The sequence below is a fragment of the Galleria mellonella genome, unplaced genomic scaffold (assembly GCF_026898425.1).
Source record: "Galleria mellonella isolate WM207_F2 unplaced genomic scaffold, CSIRO_AGI_GalMel_v1 utg44, whole genome shotgun sequence".
NCBI classification, from domain to species: Eukaryota; Metazoa; Arthropoda; class Insecta; order Lepidoptera; family Pyralidae; genus Galleria; species Galleria mellonella.
Genome location: NW_026442100.1, coordinates 1,896,343 through 1,921,601, shown reverse-complemented (window position 1 = coordinate 1,921,601; position 25,259 = coordinate 1,896,343). Strand labels below are relative to the sequence as shown.

Below are 25,259 nucleotides of genomic sequence, written 5' to 3'. Positions count from 1 at the left end.
AACCTATTCTAGATGTACACATAATACTATTTCAACTGATTCACGCAAGCAAAGCATTTATCTATAGCTAACACTAACATAAAGTACGAACAGGATAATAATAATGACTAGAATGACTCGTGATATGTATGGGTAAAACGAACGCTTTGTAACACGAAGGTGGCATGACAAAAACATGACCTCGTTATGAAGATAAATAATGAGAGTAATCTTCTGCGCGGAAGGTTTTAATAATTTATTATTACATTCAACCCGAATTCGCGGAAAAATTCTAATAGGTAATTTATACATGATGCTAAATTTTTTTTATACAGGCAGAGAATGTGTGTTTCATTTCTAATTTTACAGTTGATTTACTATACCATATCAGCCGTTAATCGTCCACTGCTGACCAATAGGCCCTATTAGGGAGTTTTGCCATTAGTTGCCACGCTTGGCAGGCGGATTGGCAACCGAAACTAGGCTTTTAGTCATGTTTTAAAAGGAATGCCCCTCTTTCGCCCATCCCGCGATCATTAAGTTCCCTTAGTCGCCTTTTACGACACCCACGGGAAAGGCACGGGTGGTCTATTCTATGCTGGGACTACACGACATAGTACATACATTTGATCTCGTAAAATCATAAACTAGTTTATATGTAAGATAAGTGGTAATCGAATCTACCAATATAATTGTTTCGGTTGGCACTCGCATGAGAAAGAATAAAACATGCTAGCGACTAACCTAGGAGTCGCATAACGACGACAATTTTCTCGACGGAATTGTTTATGGAACAGAAATTGATATTGGTTCACAAAAAAAGCTAAAATTTACTATTAATCCCATTATTCGTTCTTACTTAAACATATTAATTCTCTTGCAGAATAGGCAGAGATCTCGAATGAAAGAGAGAATAGAAAAAAATATACTTTTGTATTTCTTTTAATTTACGCGAATAATAAATATACTACAAAATACACATAACATAATGTCCATAATGTCAAAATCTAGAATACAACCGTACAATTGCGCGACTCGCTATATTTCACAGGATACATTTTGGAGAGTGTGCTCGAGAACTGTATGATCTAATTCCTCCTTTACTCTTTTGGCATCGAATGACCAAACAGGGCGAGAACTTTAACCTATAAAACATGAAGTTTTGCATCTTCCTTCATCATACGTCAAGAAGTAGAACTCTCTCCCTGCTTGTTTTTCCATCTATTCCATAGGGAAATGTTAAAAGGTTATTCATGGCACTGCGAGCTCCATCTTAGACCACGCATCGCTTTTCATCAGGTGAGATCGTGATTATACGCGGGATCCTTCAATATTAAAAGACAAATGATGTAAAAAAATATTGTACGAATTAAATTTATTCAGATGGAATAATCAGTAATTTTCTACAGAGCTTATATTAGATTCTGAAATTTATTGCATTTCAAGTCTACGTACAAGTTCCTCCCCGTTGCATAAATGTATGACAATTGCATTATGTATGTAACATAGAGCACATTATGTATCAGCTATTTTGTAAGTGAAATGTACTTAATAATATGGTCTCGGTACGTTATTTGTTAAACTTTAATTGTATTCACTTTAAGTTATTCTAGATGTTTTTTAAAAAAAAAAAACTAAATCGATTATTTTAATCTATTCTCTGTATACACAATTACAGTAAAATTATTCTGAAATTGATTTTGTGTGTGTAAAAAATAATAAAAACAATGAAAGATTATTGTTGTCGACCTTACTTATATTATAAATGTGAAAGTGAGTTTATTTGTTACCATATTTTATAGTGTCTTAACGGCTTAATCAATAATTATAAGATTTTATAAAACACGTACTAAATAAAATGGAAAAGCATATAAGTAAGTTTTATCCCGGTAGTAAATATATCCCAGTCACGAGGACAAAGTTGTGGGTAAAAGGTAATATTACATATAATTGTAAATCACGTGATCATAATGCAGTCAGATTTATTGATAAAAAAAACTTCAATTGTAACGAAATTTAAATTTATACGAAATTAAACCTTACATCAAAGAGAACTATCGAAATTTATTTGGATTTAGGGAAAATATTTAGGAAGATAAAGATAGACATAAAATAGAATGTGACAAATACACAAAAAATCGAATATAATTCAAATTCCATAAATTCGATGTAGAAACAAAATAGCTGCAAAAATAGATGGAGAATGAAGATAGATGACGCAAGCACATCATATTATGATTTATATAACCCCGAATCGTAATTTAGTTAAAGTCTAAGCTGACTCTTTTCAGCTTACTAAACTTAAGGCAAAAAATTGAGACACAAAGGAAATTCTATTGAGACATTTATTTAAATTCGTGTTTGTCTAGTGTTATTGAATACTTACTTTTGCTTGCGACTTTGTCTGTACAATCGGGATATATTCACTGATCAGAATAAAAAGTAGCCTATAATATAGTATATATCATATATGTGTAAGTATATTTGTTATTCATATATATTTATTCGTTTATATATGTAATTTTAGTATGTATGTATATCAATAATTAGTAGTACCGCATTCGAGTATTCTGACACTTCCCTATGGTTGACTGGGAGAGAATGCTTTTAGCATTAAGTCCGCCATGTACACATATTTGTACTAATGAATAAATAAATAAATAAATAAATAAAATATTTTTCATCCATCTAGTACGTGTATATCAAATTTCATAATGATTAGTTAAGCCATTAAAACATTACAATAAACAAAAAAACTAACTTTTACATTTATAATATTAATAAGAATATTTATTCTGTTGAGGCAAAAGCAATCTAAATATTTTTTGACCACAACTACATAATCGGTCGCTTCGTTAAGGTACTCCTTCGTACAGGACGAAGTATACAAAGGACAGGGCAGTCCTGGAATTCTGTTCCACAATTGTAAGCCTCCTGAGAAATAATGCAATTTTCACAATATTATACCTGCAGCAGCCAACTTGAGTGCGAATTCAAATCTTTTATTACGCTATTTCCAGATCGAACGGCAAGTATACTAAATATCAGGCAATTTTACTACGTACGTACTCTATACTGTAATGCAAATCACGTTAGAATTTTAGCAGCATTTCAAAATAAAAATACATTAACTTATATATAAAATTATTCAGATGCTCAATATAGTAGAATACCTACACTTTTAAATAAATGGATAGTGTTTTAAGGTCTAAATTCGATTACCTTAATCGGATAAAGTTAATTTGCAAAGGGAGCTATTACTGGAAACGATATGTGATTAGTAAAAGTAGTAATACTGGACCATTAGTAATTAGCACAGATTTATAACAGCTAATGACAATATTAGACGGCAAACATTAATCTCGTATCAACTACTCTACAACTTTTAAAGGGGTTATAATCAAAAACTTCCCGAAAAACGCTCTCAACTCACCCTTCCGTCGCGAAGTTGCTTCAATTAAATAGATGACTTTGTAAAATAAATCGAGTTTCTAAGCCTCTACTGGAGTGACGTCGAGTAGTAAATTTTATTAGCAAGAGAGGGAAAATGATTAATTGATTTTCGGTGTCGAGGCGTCGCGTATAACGGATGACAAACAAAATTTGTACAGGATGATTTTGTTTGTCAAGCTTTATGTTACATTCACTTGAACCTGTAAGGAGATGTGTTTCTAATATCCATCTTCTGTTACATTTATGAAGTCAACGTTTTTTTCGTTCTCGATGTTTTTCTTGTTTATTTATTTATTTTATAGTTCTAAAGACGCCAACACTCGAGAGCAGAAAACGTGAGCTGCATGCCAATAAGTAGGCCCAAGATTTTTAATACCCTGCAAAATCGAAAAGAGGTCAGTAAAAAGAATCGAGGGTTTTCCTTTTTCGGCTATGGGACACCATAGGCGATGAATGAACAGAATAAATAAATATAAATTGTGTATATAATTTTACAAGTTACAGTTGTCAGTTTTGTTATCCTATTGTAATTTGTGGATCACAGTTTTGCATAAACATCTTAATGAGCCTACAAAATTTGATTAATGAAGGTACAACCAAGACAATAATAATGAACATGAAGGTTTAATTCAGCTGACCTTCCGAAGTGTCAAACGAAGCTAATCATTTGGTAATAGGGTCTAACGATTCAACAGTATTATGTTCAACCCAGTTCATTATAGCGCATTACTATCATTTAACTAAAAGCATATTATTACACCTAACATTAAAGTATCCGTTAAAATAGCTTCCATTAATATCATTATCGTCATTATTATAATAATCCATTGCAGTGTCATCGTTGGACATGAGTTTCTCTACAAAAAAAGAGTTTATTAACAACTACCCGAATGCAATTACAATAAATCCTTCCTAGTACGAAAAGTAAGTTAATTTACATATATTTTCACATGGTTTTCATTCAGGGTTGTGTTTTTAAATACTATTCGCAATTAGAATAAAATTTAAAAAAATTAAGTACTGTTTGCAAAGCCTCTAGTAGAAAACAAAGAAAGTAAATATTATTGTTATTCAAGTAGTAAAGTATCCAATTATACGACTATCCTAAATTGTTCAAATTAATTGCTATTAAAGAAAAGAAAGATAAACAATTCGGAATGATATTTAATTATCAGTTTGTATATCATGTACCTAGACGTATTCTCTAAATGTGAAAGCTTTGAAAAAGAAAGTATTTATTGGGAATTCTAACAGGAATATTACAGAACTGGTTCTACATACATAAGTCTAGACATTGACTTTTAGTATTCAATACGATTGTGATTTAAGTATAGGTCATCTAACAAATCAAACTGTTCTATTTCTAAAATCTAATAACAATATAAATACGTCTATTTTTCTTGAATGAAGGGTATAAAATCTGTACCTAAAATTTTTTACTATAGCACAAATATTTTACACTCAATCAATCATATTCATCATTATATCAACCGCTAACTGTTCACTGCTGAACTTGCCTTGCCTTCGTTTTGCGGGGGTTTTACCAGTAGTTGCAATGTTTGGCAGGCAATTGGGTAACCGCAGTTAAGCTTTAGTGATGCTTTAAGAGGAACGCTGTTGTCTATCTCTCGACCAAATAGTTCCCTTAGTCGCACTATATGACATCCACGGAAAAGGAAGAGGTGGCTCATTGGTCCATACCTCAATCAATAATATATCAATCTTTGTCTAGATATACATCAATCAATAATAATCCAATATCAAGAACGGATCAGAACTTATTAGCATCAACCTGTATAAAGCCAAGCAGGGATCGAGAAAGTGTGATTGAAGACCTTTCCAAAATTGATTTTGATTGAAATTAAATAATGTCTCTGCAAAGTGATTTGGCAAACAATAATTACGAATCCGTTATCATTGACGAATTTGATGTTATAAACTGAGTAATGAAAAGTAAATTCAGAATATTATACGAAAGGGAAGATTATGAGATAAATATTGGAATACGTAATGAAAAATGTAAATTAACCGATAGATTTTAACAAACACAAACCTAAGTAATATAAAGTTGTATTTTAAAAAAATCTGTTTTAAACAGATAAAAAAATTGTTACACAAACATTATCAGTTAATCGGTTCAGAACTGGTGATTAATTTAATATACACGAGTAGAACAAGAAAATCTTGAAAAAAGTGAATGAGAAAAGAGTGTTAATGAAAACAATAGAGAATAGAAGAAACAAATTGCTAGGTCACACTTTTTTAAAGAGCATACTAGAAATAAAAATAGAGGGCAAAAGAGGAAGGGGAAGATCGAGAAATAAGTATATGAGACAGATAAAACTAAGTGTCATGTCGTATAAGGAAGTCAAAGACATGGCCTAGATTTGAGCTGACTGGTAAACTATGAATTAATTACTTGGACCTATAAGAGGAAACTCTTAAATGTAAAGAAAAGTATTAATAAATAAAAAAGAAATTAATTTATATAATCACTTTCAGTAGTTGGTTCGAAAAATTCCTCATTCTGTCTATTTCATTTACATGTTCTGCCTGTTTACAACAACAATCGATATTCTACTCGATTTCATCTGGGATTACTATCTTGAGTATTTTAATTTTTTTCTTTTTAGACTCAGCTTCACTCGTTGTTAAATATATACCACTTAATGGTTTTATTATTTATCCACCGCTGAACATGGGTCTCCTCTATGAGGAAGTTTTTTGCCAGTAATGGCCGCGCTTAGCAGGATAATTGGCAACAGCAGTTAAGTTTTAGTTAAGTTTTAAAAGGGAGACTGCTGCCGATCCCTCGACCATTAAGTTCCCTTAGTTACCTCTTACGAAACTCACAGGAAAGTAAGGGGTAGCCTATTCTATGCCGGGACTACACGGCAATTCAGGTCTGGTTATTTTTTTTTTATATCCTCCGTAGATATTGGTACTACTGGATGCTTGTCATTCGACTATACATGTTCAATCAGCATCTTGCCGGGAACCATTGTGATTAGTTTTTGATAAAATCAATACAATCGACCAAACTAACGTGACTTCGTCCTCATCTATTATCCCTCATACGCAGCTTGTCGGCATTTTCGCTCATTTGAAAACTTATCATCCCTTCTGCTCATGTGATTTAAAGATATTTTTAAAAAGAACATCCAGTATATATATTTGTACACGAATAAAGGCACTCGAGTATGTATATTTCACATACGAGTATATTTTGCAAAAGTTTGATGGAAACGTTAAGGAAATCGCAATAATAATACTAATCACGATAAAAGAGCATACAAATGATTCTCTCAAACTTCTATTAGCAATATCATTAGGAAATGTCCATCAATCAATAAGAAATGCTGACTGTAACAAGTATGATTACGTAAAAAGGGAAGAAAATAAAAGATGAAAAGGATAAAGGATGCTTGTAAAGGTTTTAGCGCTGTCATGTAAGGATTACCTACTTTATGAAATAAATCGGCATTGCTCTTAACAATTTGGCAATTAGGGTCGTGTTTGTATTTTGTATTACTTACTTGAGATTATATGGTTAAGATGTGATGAAATATGTGGATTCTTACACTGCCTTATTCAGAACGTTCTTAATTTTACCTATATAAAGTGTGACAATGTCACAATTATCTATAAAAAATCAAAAAATAATTAACGATTGTATTTCACAAAAAAAAAATTATTGTAACAAATTGTTTGATGTAGAACCAAACTACTGAAGCGATTTTAGTAAAATTTATATGGGCCCAATTTGAAAGTAACCTAACAACCTTTCAGATAAAAAAAAAGAATTTTCCAAATCGGTTTAGAACTGATTATGAGATAATAAATATAAAAAAATATAACCAAAATGAGAATATTTTTTTCGAAGTCGGTTAAAAAGAATAAATCATGTATGTACATACATAAAATTTCAAATAACGTTAATTTATTTATCCGTCTTTTATATTAATAATAAAATACTTTCGCTCAAATGTCAGACAGTTTGTTGTTGTTAAAAAAGTTTCATGTACTGCGTATTACTACTGGGAATCGCAAACAAGCTGACAACGCACCTGATACAAAATGGCAAATGTTGCCTACATAAGTATACTTCTATTAAAGGTAACATAACAGATGTCACTCAACTTATAATTTTATTTAGAAATTCTCAGAAATTTAAATTCCAAAATTTTGTTCGAATGACAGAAATTAAATGTCTGCGAAATAAAACTAAGAGACGGGTAGCGTTAAACAATTAACAGAAAAATGTTTAAAAATCAAGCGGAAGATTTCAAATCGGGTTAAAAATGAAGTGTAGACAGAGTTTTTAATGGTTTATAAGAACATGACTGTATGTAGGAATAGGTTAGAAACGCAAATAAATAGTACTAGAGATAAGACTCAAATTTTCTTATTTTGTGCTCGTAAAATAGAAAAACAAGAGATATAATTTGCAGGAAGAGATCAGATAAAAAAAAGTTATGCTACCAATATACAACTAAACCAGTTCTTGGAGAAATTTCTTTTGAGTTATGAGTCACCATTTTTATGTCTATTGCATACTGTCCCATTCGTGTTTCAACCGTGAAGCAGTTGTCATAGCTGTGTTTCGGTTTGAATCTGGCTGAATTTACAACAGAGGAATAACATCTGAGTCCTCAGGAATGGCAACGCATGGGGGGTATCATGAGCGAAACGGTGTGCTCTGTTATGTTCATGGTGCTGCTCATGTCTATAGGCGACGGTTACCACTTTCCATCAGGTGGGCCGTCAGCTTGTTTGCCATTCTAAGTTGTATAAAAAAAAAAAATCACAATTTCCTGAATCTCTTCCAAGTACTGATAAGGAAAACAAATACTAAATAGTGTTCCCAAAAGTTTATCTACAAGGAAAATCCGTACCTTATTACTTTTTTTCTTATTATGATATTATATAATAGTTACCAAATTTTTTTATAAGAGCGTACAACAAGAAATTCTAAACGAATAAAAATAAATGAATTTGAGTATCTTTTCACATTATTCCATATGTGTATAATTGTTCAAAAAACCAAACCTAATAATGATAAACTGGAGCCCAACAATAAAATAAACCTATTCCATCGTTTCTTTAAGCTATGTGACCAGCTTATTGCCACTTTAGCTTGCTTACCCTTCGGGCTATGTCGGTCACATTGATTCTGAGAATATGCTCATTTCGGATTCTATCGCGCAAAATTGTGTTTTTATAGTTGACTTTTATAATGTCCTAGATATGAAAATAACAGTGAGTTACATTGCTCCTACTGTCTTATCACATGGCAGTTTTTAATTTATTAAAATGAAAAAAAAGAGGATTTATTTTATTAAGTTCATAACAACTGACCAAGTTAAAAAGTCGTTAACCGAATGACTCTCTAAAATGAAATTAACCTTCAGAAGACCTCATTGTTGGCAAGTCGTTTTACAACATCCCCCTAACCTTTTGAAAAATGATTATCGTTAAAGTTTTGTGACGTGAAATTTTAAAACAGAAGTCTCTCTCATTTTAACGGAGTTTTGACAAAGTTAGTTCCCTATAGATACTGGTACATTGTATAAGTTATACAATGTATGGCGGAGACAAAGAAATATGTCCTATACAATATAATAAATGCGAGGAATGTTATATATGGAGGGATATATATAAATATAAATATAGAAAATGGAGGGATGTTACTTTTTGAAGCAAAAACTACTGGACGGATTTCAATGAAATTTAGTATACGATTAGATTATATCCTAACTTATGTCCTAAGTTACGATACTTTATATACTTACTCACACAGCTGAAGCCGCGTTATACGTCTAATAAAATATAAAAATCCTTCTCTATATATAGTAATTTTAAAATCATAGATTTGAAAAAAGTTCAAAATATTACTTTGTAAAAATTTATTTGTAAAACTATATAAAACCCTATTTATTATATTTGTATCCCAAGCACAATTTTAATATTTATTTACTACACAGACTTAGACTTATTGATATATTAGTAAATAAAAGGAATATCTCAAATACTCACATAATAATAGGTTAGGTCGAAGCTAGAAAGCAAAAGCCTACCATTTATTCTTGAACATAGTCCGGACAAGTGACTGGACAATGTGTCTGGATAATTAGACATAATTATATGTTTTCTTTTACTTTTTAATGTATTTGTATATTTATTTTTTTACTAGAAACAAGAGCTAGAAGCCTATTTCTGTAAATTTTAAGTGTTATGTTTTAGTTGCGAGGTCATTAATCTTCCATCCACTCAGATTATTTTATTATACCATTACATAAATTTGTTCAAATTCTAGTTATTTCGTTATGGTCTTATGAATGCAAATTACAGATATAAAATTATGAATATAAATTAAATATTTTTCATTGACATAATAATATTATCGACATATTAAATTTCATATTAACATCATACTCCAATTAATGTTTTAATACATATTATCACCGACAGTATATGACAGTAATCAGAGTTGCTTTCATTTTAAACTCTCTTGATTCTTTCGTTTTTATCGGACAAATATTTAACTTTATAATTTCTTACAAATATATGAATGAAAAAATTTATTAGTGTAGTTAATGTCATAATTAAGCGTTACCATGCTATTATCTCATATTATTATTATATAGTAATCATTTCTCAACGTAGCCGTGTGGTCCCGGCATAGAATAGATCATCTTTTCCTTTCCGGTGGGTGTCATAAAGGCGATTAGAGGGATGGATAGCAGTGTACCTCTTAAAACATCTTTAAAAGCCTAATTACGGTTGCTAACCCGCCTGCCAAGCGTGGCAACTACTGGCTAAAATCCTCTTATTATGGGGAAAGCTTATGTTCAGCTTAATATACATTTAATAGCTGAAATGATAAATAATTTCTTAACAAGTATAATAATTTGAATATTAAATTATAAACACTGTGTAAATGGAAGAAAAACATGTAATTAATTATCTCATCAAAAAGAAACTTTTTTACACCACGAGATGCTAAACAAGCATACGGCCCATCCAATAATAAGCGGTTACCTTAGCCTATTATTATTAAAATTAGTATAATATCCTAATGGATGGTGAACAAACCGCACTTGTTAGCATGTGCAGTATATCGTACTTGCTTCGCGCGACGCTTGACACGTTTTCACTTTTGCTCCGGGCGCCCCAGTATTAAAACGGAACCGAGCACTTTTCTATACGCCGCAGTGAAAAATACTCTTTATTTTTAAATGCAGTTTGAGAAGGTCAAGTGTTGGTTAAATGTTTTTTTTTTGACACGTACACATTACGGATTACTAGACAGATTAGTAAAATAAACTTATTGTTTATTATATATTTTTTATGCAACTTAGAATGGCAAACAAGCTGACCTAATGGAAAGCGATAACCATCGTGTGGTTATTCTTGAGGACTCAGGTGTTATTCCTCTGTACCCTGTAAATTCACTGCCATATCCCACACTTCAAACCGAAACACAGCCATGCAAACACGATTGTTTCACGGTGGAAACATCAACGGGACAGAGGTCTTTTGTACAGTCTCCCTTTGGTGAATTATAATAAAAATTAAATGTATATGTATATCATTTAGACTTTTCAATTCATGTTTTAGTTCTCAGGAATGGAAACACATGGGGGATAACGTGAGCTAAACATTATACTCTGTTATGTTCTTGATACTTTTCATATCTATAGGTAACGGCCACCACTTTCCATCAGATGGGCCATCACTTTCTTTGCCATTCCATTTTGTATAAAAAAAAGTATTTATAGTATTATTAGAAAGATATATACAAGCATGAAATATTGAAACAAAAACCCGCTTAGGTTTTATCCGTCACTGTCTGAATACATTTTATCGCATTGCTTTGATAAACGATGTGTATTTGAGACAGTAAATGTAAGTAAAAAAATTAAAATTGCATAAATATTATGACATAATCCAAAAGAAAATTATTTAGAGCCATTAGCGATTACAGAAAACGCTTTACTGTTACAAATTGCTTCATAAATAAATCCTTTATTAGGAAGCGAAACATCAAACAGATTCATATGCCTGAGTGCATTTTACATATTTTATGATCTTATTTACATACCATATACACTATAACCAGGATGACATTTTGGATGTGCGCTTTAAAGTAATACCCGTTAAATACTGATTTTTATAGTGGACTTTAAAAAAGAAATAGTAATTGATTCGAATGTCTCTTTGTGCGATATTTTGATAATTTAATTTATTTTGATTTTTTAACACAATTTTAGAATTATATATATATATTTTTTTGATGGGTGAAAATGGTATGGTATCCCCGACTGCGCTAACGGGATACGCTGGCGGAACACCAAAATTATATATATTAGGTTATAACAAAAATGTACACAGGTGTATTTATAATATGTACATAGGCGGGCATATCCCTTGAAGGGATTTCTTCTAGTTAACCTTGAGAACTCAAAAATAGAAAATATCTATAGGGTGTGTATTTAAAGTTTGTATATGTATGTATATATTTGTTATTATAGCATGACATTTGGCCATATCATTCTGAAAACATGAAGACAACATTGCGATCAACCGAAAAGAGAACGTTATATGTACTCATAATAGTTGGCCGCACTATGCCGACTCACTAAGTGCTTTTTCACGCTACATTTGAAAGATTCAAGGTTATAGGACGAAGCAAAAACGTAATGGTAAAAGCCATTTCACATTTTTACCATACGGTTTATATAAGAGGTCGCAAACTTATTTATTTATCCCTTTATTCTCTGTCTATATTCTCTCTTTTTCTGCGCACACTTACACACACTTACACACACACACACACACACACACACACACACACACACACACACACACACACACACACACACACACACACACACACACACACACACACACACACACTCATACAAGTGTGTGAGAAAGTATAGGCGCGCGTGCGCATGTGTTGTAATGTGTAAAAACATAAGCATAACATTATATTATTAATATGGCATAAAGAAGGGCAACATATGAGTACCTTCTTGCTGATGTTGAAAATGTATATGTAAATGTACAGATATGTACAAAAATTTATTTAGTTAGATAGTCTTTTTTCTTAACTCGAAAAGAAAAACTACTCACGTGGTGCACTTTCCAGCGGTGGCGGTCGCGATCTGCAGCGCCAGAAGCACCGCTATAGCGGCCATGTTGTACTGGCAGGTCAGCGCATTTCCTTACTCGCCGGATATTGCGGTCCAGAAGTTTGGATCTGTAAGACAATTTTTCCGTTTAATCCTAAACTTGACTCGAGTTAGAACAAGTTTGTTTGAGATAAAAGAAGGCTTGAGCTTCTATTGATTTGATAAATACTTTGTACTTTCACGTCATAGTTTTTTGCCAGTTCTTTTCGGAAATCTGTTTTCTGAACTAAACGGTAGGAAACAATGTGGTAAAACTATGTTCTATATGGATACATTATTTTGCATTTTACCCGCATCTTAGTTTGTGTGACCGAGATATGTTATAATCCAAAATATTTGTATACTCGCATGTAAAATTTCATGACAGTTGATTTTACTTAGTAATGTTTTATCCGATATCTGTATATTAAGTTCTTCTGGACACTAATGACTTTTCACCCATAGCGATTTTGCCTATACTATTTGGATATCTATATTAATTGCGAACGGATTCTTCTTATCGATATATAATATAATTTTTAATAGACATGAGCAGTACCATGGACATAACAGAGTATACTGTTTCGCCTATGATACCCCCCATGCGTTGCCATTCCTGAAGACTCAGATTTCCAATAGAAAACATAAATGGAAACAATAGTTTAACACTGACAACATAACACAGTATTACTTAGGTTTTATATTGTTCTAGTGTATATATAAACTTGGTACTGTTGAAACTAATACGTTAATTTCACAACTTTATCGTATGTCCAAGTTTGTGACCAAAGTTTGAGAACATATTCTGCTAGATCAATAATTCTATACTAATATTACAGCTACAACTTAAGAGTTAGTTAGTACAGGCGTATTCTGAATAGTGGCCAAATTAAGAGCACTCGAAATGTATGTATGAAACTTGTATTAAAGAGGTATACGAATATGTACGGGCAACGAGATATTAATTATGGTATTTAGAGGTGTCTGTTTATTAGAATAAACGACAGACACTCTTTGGAATCAACTTCCAGCAGCAGTCTTTCCGAACCGAAACAACATCATAACCTTCAAAAAAAGAGCATATTCCTTTTTAAAAGGCCGGCAGGACACCTGCAATGCCGTTGGTGTTGTGGGTGATCATGGGCAGCGGTAGTCACTTACTATCAGGTGATGCCGCATGCTCGTTTGCCCCCTGTGTTGTAAAAAAAATGTGACAGTCACAAAAATCTCGACTATTTTCACTTCAACAAGTAGATTTTGACAACCCGCCCGCAAAACGTGGGAACTATTCCTATGCTTATGTAATGGAGTAGTCGACAATTTTCGTGTGTTAATTACTCGATCTATTTGCGCCAAATTTTAAAATTACTTTTCTATCGAATTTGATTTAATTATATCTGTGTTAACGACGCTGTGCTTTTTTTTACAAAATCTTAAATCGTTTGAAAATAAGACAGTTTTGCAAATGTTTTCAATCTTAGCTTAAAATTGTAATATTAAATTAATATTCTTAAAGTCTACTACTATAAAACAAGAAGGCAGATTTAGTTTTATTTTAAGACAATTACGTTTCTGATTGGAATAAACACAATACCGTAATCTCACATCTATAGTTTATTCCCCATTATCAATTATATTATTGATATGTATATTTATACTAACTATGTATTTTTATTATATTATTTATTATTTCAGCCGTTAACTGTCCATTGCTGGACATAAGCCTTCCCCATAATGGGAGTTTTGCCAGTAATTACCACGCTTGGCAGGCGGGTTGGCAACCGCAGTTAGGCTTTTAGAGATGTTTCAATAGGGACGTTGATACCCATCCTCGACCTCCTTTAGTCGACTCTTACGACACCCACGGGAAAGGAAGGGGTGGCCTGATCTATGCTGGGACCAAACGGCTATAACTATGTATACTAACTATTAAATATTTGCATGTCTACGTCGCTTTAGGCAATTAAACAGGTACCAAACTTAGTAATACGTGGCTTATATTAATAATTTTAAGATTTTTTAATGTAGTGTTTTTTAATCTTTTTCATGACGCGACCCCCTTATTATGTAAAAATATCTTGCGACCCCCTACCCTCCACGGTGTCGAATGTGTATGAATTTTATTATAGTACAATTATGAAATCCGTACACAGTTGTATTTATATTCACAGTTAGGTATCGATAAAATAAAATAAATAATACATAATAAAGTATCTAAAACAGACATGTAATCGATGTGTGTTATAGATACTTCATTATGTATTATAATATACAAGGGGTCGCGACCAACACTTTGAAAAATACTGGTTTAATGCAAATAAACTCATTTCATTTCATTTAATTATAACATAACGATATATTTAGTCAGGTAGGCCATCATCTTGTTTGTTACAACCAGTGATATAAAAAATACAATTTACCCGGACCATTACTAGGTCGATTCCGTCAATATATCAGACTTGGACAGTTAAAACGTTATTACTAAGTAAATAAACAGCGAAATGAGCTCATCTCACATGGATACTGCGTTTTCGATTACTCGTTCCACGTCTGGGAGCACTTAAACTTAGTAAAGCCGTATTTATGATACATAAAACTGTTTTACAACTTGTGGAACGCGCTGACCTAATATAGGTTGAAGTTTATTGAGGTCTTACACACGGCAGTGTTTGATTCTCCTGGTAGAACGTAATATAGTATGTTTTATCGAACTTCAAGGGGGGGGGGGGATTATTAGTAATTAACTACTACGAACTACCAGTCCCATTGCTAGCAATATACTCCGTTAGATCAACCTCCACGTGGTCTCCCTTGGAAACCATCGTGCTGAATCACAGGTGTATTCATCACGATAGGTTGACTGACATGCCTTTTCTGGGGGGAAGGAATTGTTATTTATGCGGACTACCAGTTCCATTGCTAGTAATATACCCCCTCTGGTCGACCTCCACGTGGTCCCCGCTGGAAACCATCGTGCTGAAGCACAGGTGTATTCATTACGATGGGCAAACTGACCTGCCTTTTCATTCTCACCTGTCATCCCTCACTAGTGCCCCGCCAGTATATACCTTTAGCGCGGGCGGGGTAGCCATTCCATTATCGTCCAATAAAAAATCTACCTTTCTTATTACGAGTAGAAACACCATACATATAAACATGTCTAAATATTATATCTGTTACCCGAAATACATCAAAGACGTGGTAAATGTCAAAAACAATAAATACTTAGACATGTTTAGTACGTGGTGTTCGTACTCGTGGTCAGAAAAGTAGATTACGTTTAGATTGGTAAAAGTCATAAAAGTAATTAGAATTTCCACCACATGTTGGTAGATTCTAAGATTTACTAGTAAAATCTAAGATTTACCCGTGTACGGGCTTTTACGGTAACATGTCTATTAATTTTTTGAATGCTGTCTAAAGATTTTTCTAAGCAGGCTCCCCTATCTCTTGTATTGAAACTACTCAATGATATTTTAATCCAGTATCCGCAATTGGATGTATTTGCGTCCAACTTGCTGGAGTTTCGTCGAGTGACCACAGAGTATTTGTCTTCAGACGTTTTTTATTTCAGTTAAGTATTTTTGTGTTATTTTTTGTTTAATATTTTTGTGTAATATTCCTTTTTGTATGTAATTGTACTCATGCTTTCCTGGGTGAGCGTATTGGAAGATTGTAAGGCTCACCCAGTGGATGTAATAAATAAATAAATAAATAAATAATCCATAAAAATAATCTTAACATATTTTTCATCTATATCGTTGTAATTGCTATCAAATTATTAAAGACAAACTGTCTCTTCTTCCAATTGAATGAAAGAATAGATATATTATAATATTATTCGAAAAGCCAAGAAAATAAAATTATTTTTCGGCTTTTGTCAATAAAAATAGTAATAGACTCTTTAATATGTAATTCTTCTTCGAGAACAATAGGTATTTGTTACATAATACTCAATCTCCTTGTTCAAGTATCAAATTATCTTATATATTAGGTGTACCGGTGAACCCAGAAAATGTAGTAACTCATTTATTATTTATTACAAATGGAGGGGAATGAAGTTTATATTATTCCAATCATACTGTATCTTGAATATGTACAAGAAATCCTGTACCCTATAATACGAGATAAAGTCGAAATCTAAATTGTATGTTCTATTATCTAATCTACGAGTTATAATATACCAATAAGCAATATTGTATTGAAAAGCAACAAAAATTTTAATGTACTCGTATAAATTCAATATAGTAACTGAACTGAACACATGATGATAGTAGACATGGAAAAGATAATTAGTACATATTTTTCATTACGAAAAAGATTTTACCACTAGTTTTTTTTTTTTTTTAAATTAAATTATTTATATTATTATTTCATAACCCATGCTTTTACCATATCCCACTGTTTAAACGAAAACACAGTTGTTTGGAGGGAAAATATGAGTAGACTGATGTATTTTCATTTAAATTACTTTATTGGCTAAATAAAAATATGGTACAAAAAGCGGATTTGATGTTAGTAGCATTCTTTACCAGTCAACCTTTTCGGACAAATAGCGAGTGAGTCACGAACGCGGTGCTTCATTATTATTATAAGTAATTTACGTATTATTTAATTGTATTGAGTACTAGAGGGAGACTTTGTACAAAAGTCGATTACTTGAATACCTCTGTCCCATTCGTGTTTCAACCTTGAAGCAGTTGTGGCTGTGTTTCAGTTTGAAAGGTGGGATATGGCGTGAATTTACTGGGTACAGAGGAATATTACCTGAGTCCTCAGGAATGGCAACGCATGGGGGGTATCATGGGCGAAACAGTATACTCTGTTATGTCCATAGTACTGCTCATGTCTATAGGCGACGGTTACCACTTTCCATCAGGTGGGCCGTCAGCTTGTTTGCCATTCTAAGTTGTATTAAAAAAAGAATTCTATTCATGTTTTGCAAACGACTATTGTACGAAGTTTCTCTCCAGTATATTTAAATAATAATATTTACAGGGTACAGAGGAATAACACCTGAGTCCTCAGGAATGGCAACGCATAGGGGGTATCATGGGCGAAACAGTATACTCTATTATGTCCATGGTACTGCTCATGTCTATAGGCGACGGCTATCACTTTCCATCAGGTGGGCCGTCAGCTTGTTTGCCATTCTAAGTTATATAAAAAAATACTAAATACAGAATTAAAGTCGCCCATTTTTTTATCAGTATCATAACTGATATTATTTTAATATTGTTAACAATACGGTTAAGTATTTATACTATAAACAACAATAATAGAAGAGGAAGAAGGACAACTTAGTTATTCGCACGACTAAGCTGCGTCTCTACTATCGTAAGTGTGAAGGCAGTCTTATAATTTGCTGACCCTTTATAATTTCTTTGCGAGATCGCCGCACGTGACGTGTGTATTAAATACGCTATAAGGGAAAGGAGTTATTGTGATACATAAAAGATACTGGCCGAGCATGATCTTTGTGAGTAATAACGGCACAGCAATTATGTTGGCAGATGAAAGGATAGAAAGAGATATGTTTATGAAAATAAATATAGAAATCACACACACACATACACACTTCGTCTGGCAAAGCTAAATAATAATTGCAACATTATTAATAGGAATTGACGTATCTTAATACGAATATTTAATGCACTAGATTTACATTAGATATGTTTTAAGTCTAGTAAATAATTTATATGTATATGTATATTAAGATTTCTTAATGATCTTAAACATGCACGTGACACACCTAGTGTTACAGGCGTCTATAGACAACAGTAACTGTTTACTATCAGACCGGCTGTATGCTTGTCACCTTCGTGGTTTAAAAAATATATATAATAATTTATATTAAAAGCAAAAGTTTAAAATGAACTTCAACGATGTATTTAGAGGCACAATTAGCAATTAGTCGTACTTTCATTATCAAAATTTAATCTTCCATATAAACCGAAACACCATAAATAAGCTTGAATCAAAATTAATATTTTCTAAACACTTTGTCGATTCAAATATAGAATAACTATCTCAATACGTAATAATAACATGATATTCAAATTCACGTTTCAGATATCTCGAAATGATATTGCTCATTAATGAAATTATTAATATTCCAAAAGTGAATACATAATTGAAATGATAGATTATCTAACAGAAGTTCATTAAAACATAAACAATATTATATTACCAAATGAACATAAATTTCCTTTTAAATATAATAATATTAAATATATCTTCGATTTCAATCTATTCTATATATTTACATACATACATATCTGTCACGCCTGTCTCCTATTAGGGTAGGCAGAAACAATGGAACGCCAAATGCTTCGATTCAAACAAACCTCTTTCGCTTCTTCCACATTCATCAATCTTTTCATACATGCTCGCCAATTACGGTTGCTATATATTTTTTATAATAGTTTTAGATACAAAGATATATAGAACATGGGTATTCGTTTAGTAAGTTAATTTTTATTTTTATTCAAAATCAATACCACATTAATAAACAACGTCTATTATATAAATTTAATATTAATAAATAAATTAATTTTATATTAAATTATAGCAAAAAAATTGAAAATCTTCAATGTTATTAAAATACAAAAATAAACAAGAAGCTATAAGACAATACTTTTCAATAACTATTCTTTATAAATTTAAGACGTTATATTCTTCAACTAAAACAATGCCAATTAGTAAACAATAGATTTATTTGTTATAAATACAAGTATTTGCTATTATTTGGAAATACTTTATAGTAATAAATCACCTGTTCAAAATTGTAGTGACTATTGTTATCAAGCAGTTTAGAGTTATGGATCTCAAAGCTCGTGCCTTCGAATAATTATATGTCCTGTTTATAGGTCAAATAACGACAACCGAAAGAAAGACTGTCGAGTAACGATTATCTACAGACAAACACAGCGCAGGATGTGAGTTTGTACTCCGCGACTTACTACCTCGACGAGTCACTTAAAACTCTGCTATAATTTGAAAGTCTGAGTAAACTGAGTAATTAGCAGCTTATACTCAGCGATTAACTAACCCGACGAGTCACATTCAACTGTGTTTTCATATTAAAGTTTAAGTAAACTGAATAATTATTAATTTATAGACAGCAAAGTGATTTAACAATGTGAGTACCAATGAAAATGGAAGTAAATACAAATGCAATTATTTTATAAAAAGAATAGTAAAACAGAAAAAAAGTTCATTACGATCTCTAATTTAAGTTTTGACGCTAATCGAGGAGAAAAATCTTGAATTATACCTTCAAACGGCTCTACAGTTTGAAAGCCTACTCGAAGACACAAAGGCTTGGCCCTCCAAAGCACCCTTATATAAACCCTAGCGTTCAAAGGTGCAAAACAGTTTGTGCAGAACCTTTGTCGATTGTGTTATTGTATGAGAGAAAGCGATTTATTTTTTAAAACAAAACAAGGTTTTTAATTCGATTATGTTTTTTGTGATCTTTTTTACAAATGACAATAGAATGGCAACTCCGGCTGTGCTATTTAAGCTTAACGAATATCAATAAGGAATGATACGTAAGGATGAGATTAAGACAGTTTGCTTATGTGAAGGATGAAATAGAAATTAGTCACGATAGATTCCAATGAAGACCGCTTGAGGTTAACATTTTTTATTGTGTAATACAATAAAAAATGTTAACCTCATAATCATGAGGTTTCCATTACTGACAAATACTTCCCACTTATGTCGTGGTATTATGACAATGAGATTAAACACCATGGGATTTTTTCTGCAAAAATCTTGCAGAACTTGGTCCAGAAGAAACGAGTGAATCACTATGATGGATTCCCCCAGATAAAAAGGACACTTGTAAGCGAAGTTATAAATACAGCTACTTCTCACTAATATTATAAATGTGAAAGTGAGAGTTTGCTTCTTTATTTAACTGAGCACTTTATAGCTTAACCAATATTTACAAAATTTCGTTTAGACGTAGGGAGGATTATGTGATGTAGAAGGACATAGATTACTTTTCATTACAACCAATGAATATATCCTGATCATGTGGATCAAAACGTAAGTAAAAGCTAGTTTGAAATATGTCCAACTAATTTATCAAATTGATTAAGTTGTTAATTGATTTCTTAATTATATTAGAGTTTAGACTGCTATCGCTATCTCTGTTACACTGTGGATGTAACCCTACGATTCATATGGATTTGAATTAGGGTTGGTGCTCAGCTGTGTAAGACAGGTAAAAACATAAATTGTGGAACCCTTTCAGGGCACAAATTACAGAAGTGGTCCTTCTGGGGACCGGCCTAATGATGTAAGGCATTGGCGCCCTAATGTTGTTGAAGTTATGAACGTGGAATGAAATTATTCCATTATAATTAAAATATTACAGGTTTTATTGTTAATCCAATTGAAATTAATGTTTATGAGAAAATTAGCCTTAAAATATTAAAATATTATAATTGTTCAAAAATATATCACTAAGCATGTCGTTACTAGTTATTTCACAAAGTAAAATATACTTATGAAATTTCTAATCACTGTTCATCATGAAATTGAAATAAAATGCGAAACTTATTATGTGATTAATTTACTTGCGTAATTTAATTTCCAAAAAAGAAAAAACTTACCTCCTTCTTTTGGAAGGCATTTAGAAATAATTTAATTTTGTTCAAAATTGTACAGGTATTTCCAATGATTCCATTACGGTGCGCCCTTTTAAACTCCAACTTTAGTAAACTCACACAATAACGTTTTCCTTGCGACATTCCTTAAATTAATTAACAGAGATTTATTAATTAAATTCACGTTGGTGTCTTGCCGAAATTAATGTTAAAGAAAAGATAAACGTTTCTTCTTATGGACAGGACACCGTAGATTTGTAGGGTGTCGTAATTTATGTGTCAAGTTTTTGAGACACTTTTATTAATTAGCCAAGGGTGGCCTTTGATAGAACAAAGTGCTTTGCCCTCGAATCGTCGAGCGCGGCATTCATTGGAAAAAAAAACTTTGTTAACACATTTTGGATCTGCTAATTTTCAAAAGACTTTGTTTCCGACCTTGACATAACATTAATCTAATTTGGTATTTCCTTTATTGAAGAAAGAAAGGTTAAAAAAGTCATTTACCTAAGTACTTCTGTCTCTTTTACCATCTAGAAGGTTAATTGAATTCGATTTTAAGATTTCAAATATTGCAATGCAAAATTTTAAATTATTATTAGAGACGTAATGCCAGTTTGTTTCGTACAATTTTCTTGTTAAAACAAGCATATATTTATGAAAATCCATTTTACATCTGTCAATGTGGTTCTCGTCTGTACTAACGTTCACGTATTAATTTAAATAAATTTAACATAAACTATTTCAATATTATTTTTGCATGATTATTGGAATGCTATTTCACGTAAGAAAAATGGGCAACGAATAAAGCACTCAAAGTTATAAAACACTTTTTGCACTACGAGTTAATAAACATCATTTTGCACCTGCATTGAGTTGTATAAAATACAATTTTAGCACCCTTTCAACACTTACACTAACTCTTGCAACCTTTATGGGGCTACTAAACTATTGTATTTTATTATGTTGAGCGTTTGTAGGGTAGAAAACTTTTTTCTATGAAAGAAATATATAGCACTGTAATGTCATTTTAAAGCGACGTCCTATTGGAAGCGAAAACTACTTTACAATTTGTATATTATGTGTGACTATTACCCGATATATATTCATCAATTCTAAATAAATTTTGATAATTATTTTTACAATTAGTAGGGATTATTCCATACTGTCATTTTTATTTACGGGAACCCTGCTTGTTATAACAAAAAATCTATTTTGTAAACGCCCGATTCCACATTCTAGATTATTTGAAATCAATTCAATGTAAAGTCTACAAAATATCTCGTCGTTCATTAATGTATTTTATTTATATTAAAATAAAAATAATGAAATAACTAGTATTTCTTAAATGATATTTAAGTGGTCAAGCCATCTTTCTATCTTCTCCGCAAAGAGAAATTTAGCAACGTGTTATTATAATATTCACATCACTATCCTATCTCCGGTCATTTGGTGTATTAATATCAAAATTAGACCAATGATATCGTCGTTATCATCATATCGGCTGTTAACTTTGTTAGTTGCTATACTTGGCAACCACAGTTAGGCTTTTGGTGATGTTTTAAGGTGGGCACTGATTATATGTTTTATGTTAATACTAGTCTAATTGATATTATTTGCGCTCATGTCGATGTGCAACATTTAAGTACCTATTACTAGAGTGTACTACAAATTATGACAATAAATGACTTTAAATGTAAAATAATAAATAAATTTCTATAAATATTAAACATTATAATTGTTTTACAAAATTTTTAATCATTGTATAAATTCAAAAAGAAGTTTGTAACTTTTGACTCCCTTATATAACTTCGAGTTCCTAGAAGGTAATTGGTTACGGTAAAAGCAATTACATAACCAAAAGTCGAATATATGTAACACGTTTTACATACATTAAATCCAGGAAAGTTAACAACATCACTCATAACAATAATATCGCTGAGTATCACATAAAGCTCTTGGTTTTATGTGCGCTTTAACCGCAGTAGTAGGACGTAATGGATGAGATGATAGCGGTTTAATATTTGTATAATCGTAACAAATACTTAATAGCTATAGCAACAATTAGGCAATATTATTAATGTAATAACTACCTGTTTAACTTACGTGTAATTAGGCCGAGAAAGCTCGACTAGTTTCACAACCATTCGGGGCCCTTAATCGTGAGCGGCTGTGATATGAGCGAGGACCTGACAGCTTTAGATAAAATGGAAGAGAGAGATTTTCTAAAAAAATTGTCTGTTTTGTTAAGAGGAGATAAGAGCTTAGTTGTACCATGCTGAACTGTAATAAAATGTAAGTTAAATGCTTTAATTATTCTTATTTTTTAACCGACTACAAAAAGGAGGTTCTCAATACAGTTGGATTTTTTTATTCAAATCTAAAGTAAAGTTACTAAATCGTACTTAAATGGTTAAATACATTTAAGTACGATTTAGTAACAAACATTGAAACATTTTTACATTGATAAGGATGATACCCAACATTTGCATTTATCATAACTATATGATAACAATTTTGTGCCTTTTTTTTATTTTTTATTTTATTTTTATATATTTAGAATAAAAACGGCCTTAAACTTAATAATTATTACATGGCATGAATTTCAATATCATAGGCCAATAACATTTGTCCACTAACATATTGTAAGTGGGTAAATACAACTAGTTTGCATCGACAATCTTTAGGATGAGATGTTATAAAAAAAGAAAAGCAAATGTAACGTGAGTAACTAAGTGTACGAATAAAATGTATGTATGTGTATATATTTACTTTGAGCACTTTAACAAACAAAAGTAACTTACCTAATTACAACTGTAATTAATGAAATTAACACAAATTACATAGGAATAAGAAAGTAAATTTTGCAACAGAAATAATTAACAGAACTCGCTACTTACTTTAATTATACACCATACGTACAACAAGCCCTTTCAGTAATTGGGCACATTCAGATATGCAAAAAAACAGAGGTCCTGGTCCAAATGGGTCTACTGAAAAATTTATGCTCTCTCGTTTGATGTAGGCTATGTCCCGTGGTTCCTATTTTTTAAATCAAATTAATGGTGCGGTTAGCCATAATCGTACTTCTTTATAATAGGTGACCTACTTTTTGAGTTTTTTTTACGTTTTAAAGCTACTTCCAAAGGCACTTTAAAATTAGATTTTGATGATATCACTCAATAAGGTTAACTTTCGTGTTACTTTAATATTAATTTGATTGAATGACTTTCCCTTTTTTTACTGATTAAAATTTTGAGACACCCGCATTATGCGATATTCATAGTGTTGCTATTTTATAGCGAATTTTATGCTCTTTTTAATAGTATAAAATTATTTGCCATTTTATTACATTTATTGATTAATTTTGAGGAATAAAAAAAAGTATTTGATAACCCATTTAATTGCTAGCCTGTCCTGACTCTGTTATTAGAAATCAGCTGGCTATTCAGTCATAATTTCGAAACTTAGACAAAATAATATTCTGTTTGTAATATCATTAAGGAAAAAATACAAAAATATCTGGGATTTACAGTAGCGAATACTAAGGTTAACAAAAAAAATTAAATCTCTACCTAAATATGAAGTTATTTTAGTGATAGAAACAAATGAAGTTGTTACAATCTTAAATTAAAAGTGATAAAGTAAATAAACCTTTACAAACTTTTACACTTATAATATTAGGAGGATTAGTTTTGATAACTAAATAAAATAACTTCAAGGCCATGTCAGTTGCCTCTTAGGTATAATACCCTAAGTATAAAAAAATGCATCGTGACACATATTCTTACTTTATCGTCATAAGGGCACATACATACATAGCTTTGTGCAATCAAATCAAATTATAATCTCAGTGAATGCTAATGCATTTCAGAAATACCAGCAAAGCGATATTGAAAGGTATGCACAAAATCCGAAAGCTTTCAACGCTAAATCCCCGCTTGTAACTAATCATGAGTCAACCTATACGGGTTAAAGGTCGCTCATACTTAATCGGGGTAATCCATTTGGCAGACAAGTTTTATACGGCCACCAC

The 25,259-nt window shown here is 31.6% G+C and overlaps 1 protein-coding gene across 2 annotated transcripts in view; it reads right to left on the bottom strand.

Moving 5' to 3' along the window:
* LOC113523163 (C3 and PZP-like alpha-2-macroglobulin domain-containing protein 8) overlaps positions 1–25,259 on the bottom strand; it is a 267,491-nt gene that overhangs the window by 150,767 nt on the left and 91,465 nt on the right. For both annotated transcript variants that reach the window (XM_052898520.1, XM_052898521.1), the window contains exon 2: positions 12,571–12,697. In XM_052898520.1, coding sequence (XP_052754480.1) covers positions 12,571–12,635 — 65 coding nt within the window. In that variant the 5' untranslated portion in view covers positions 12,636–12,697. The remainder of the gene's footprint in view (positions 1–12,570; positions 12,698–25,259) is intronic.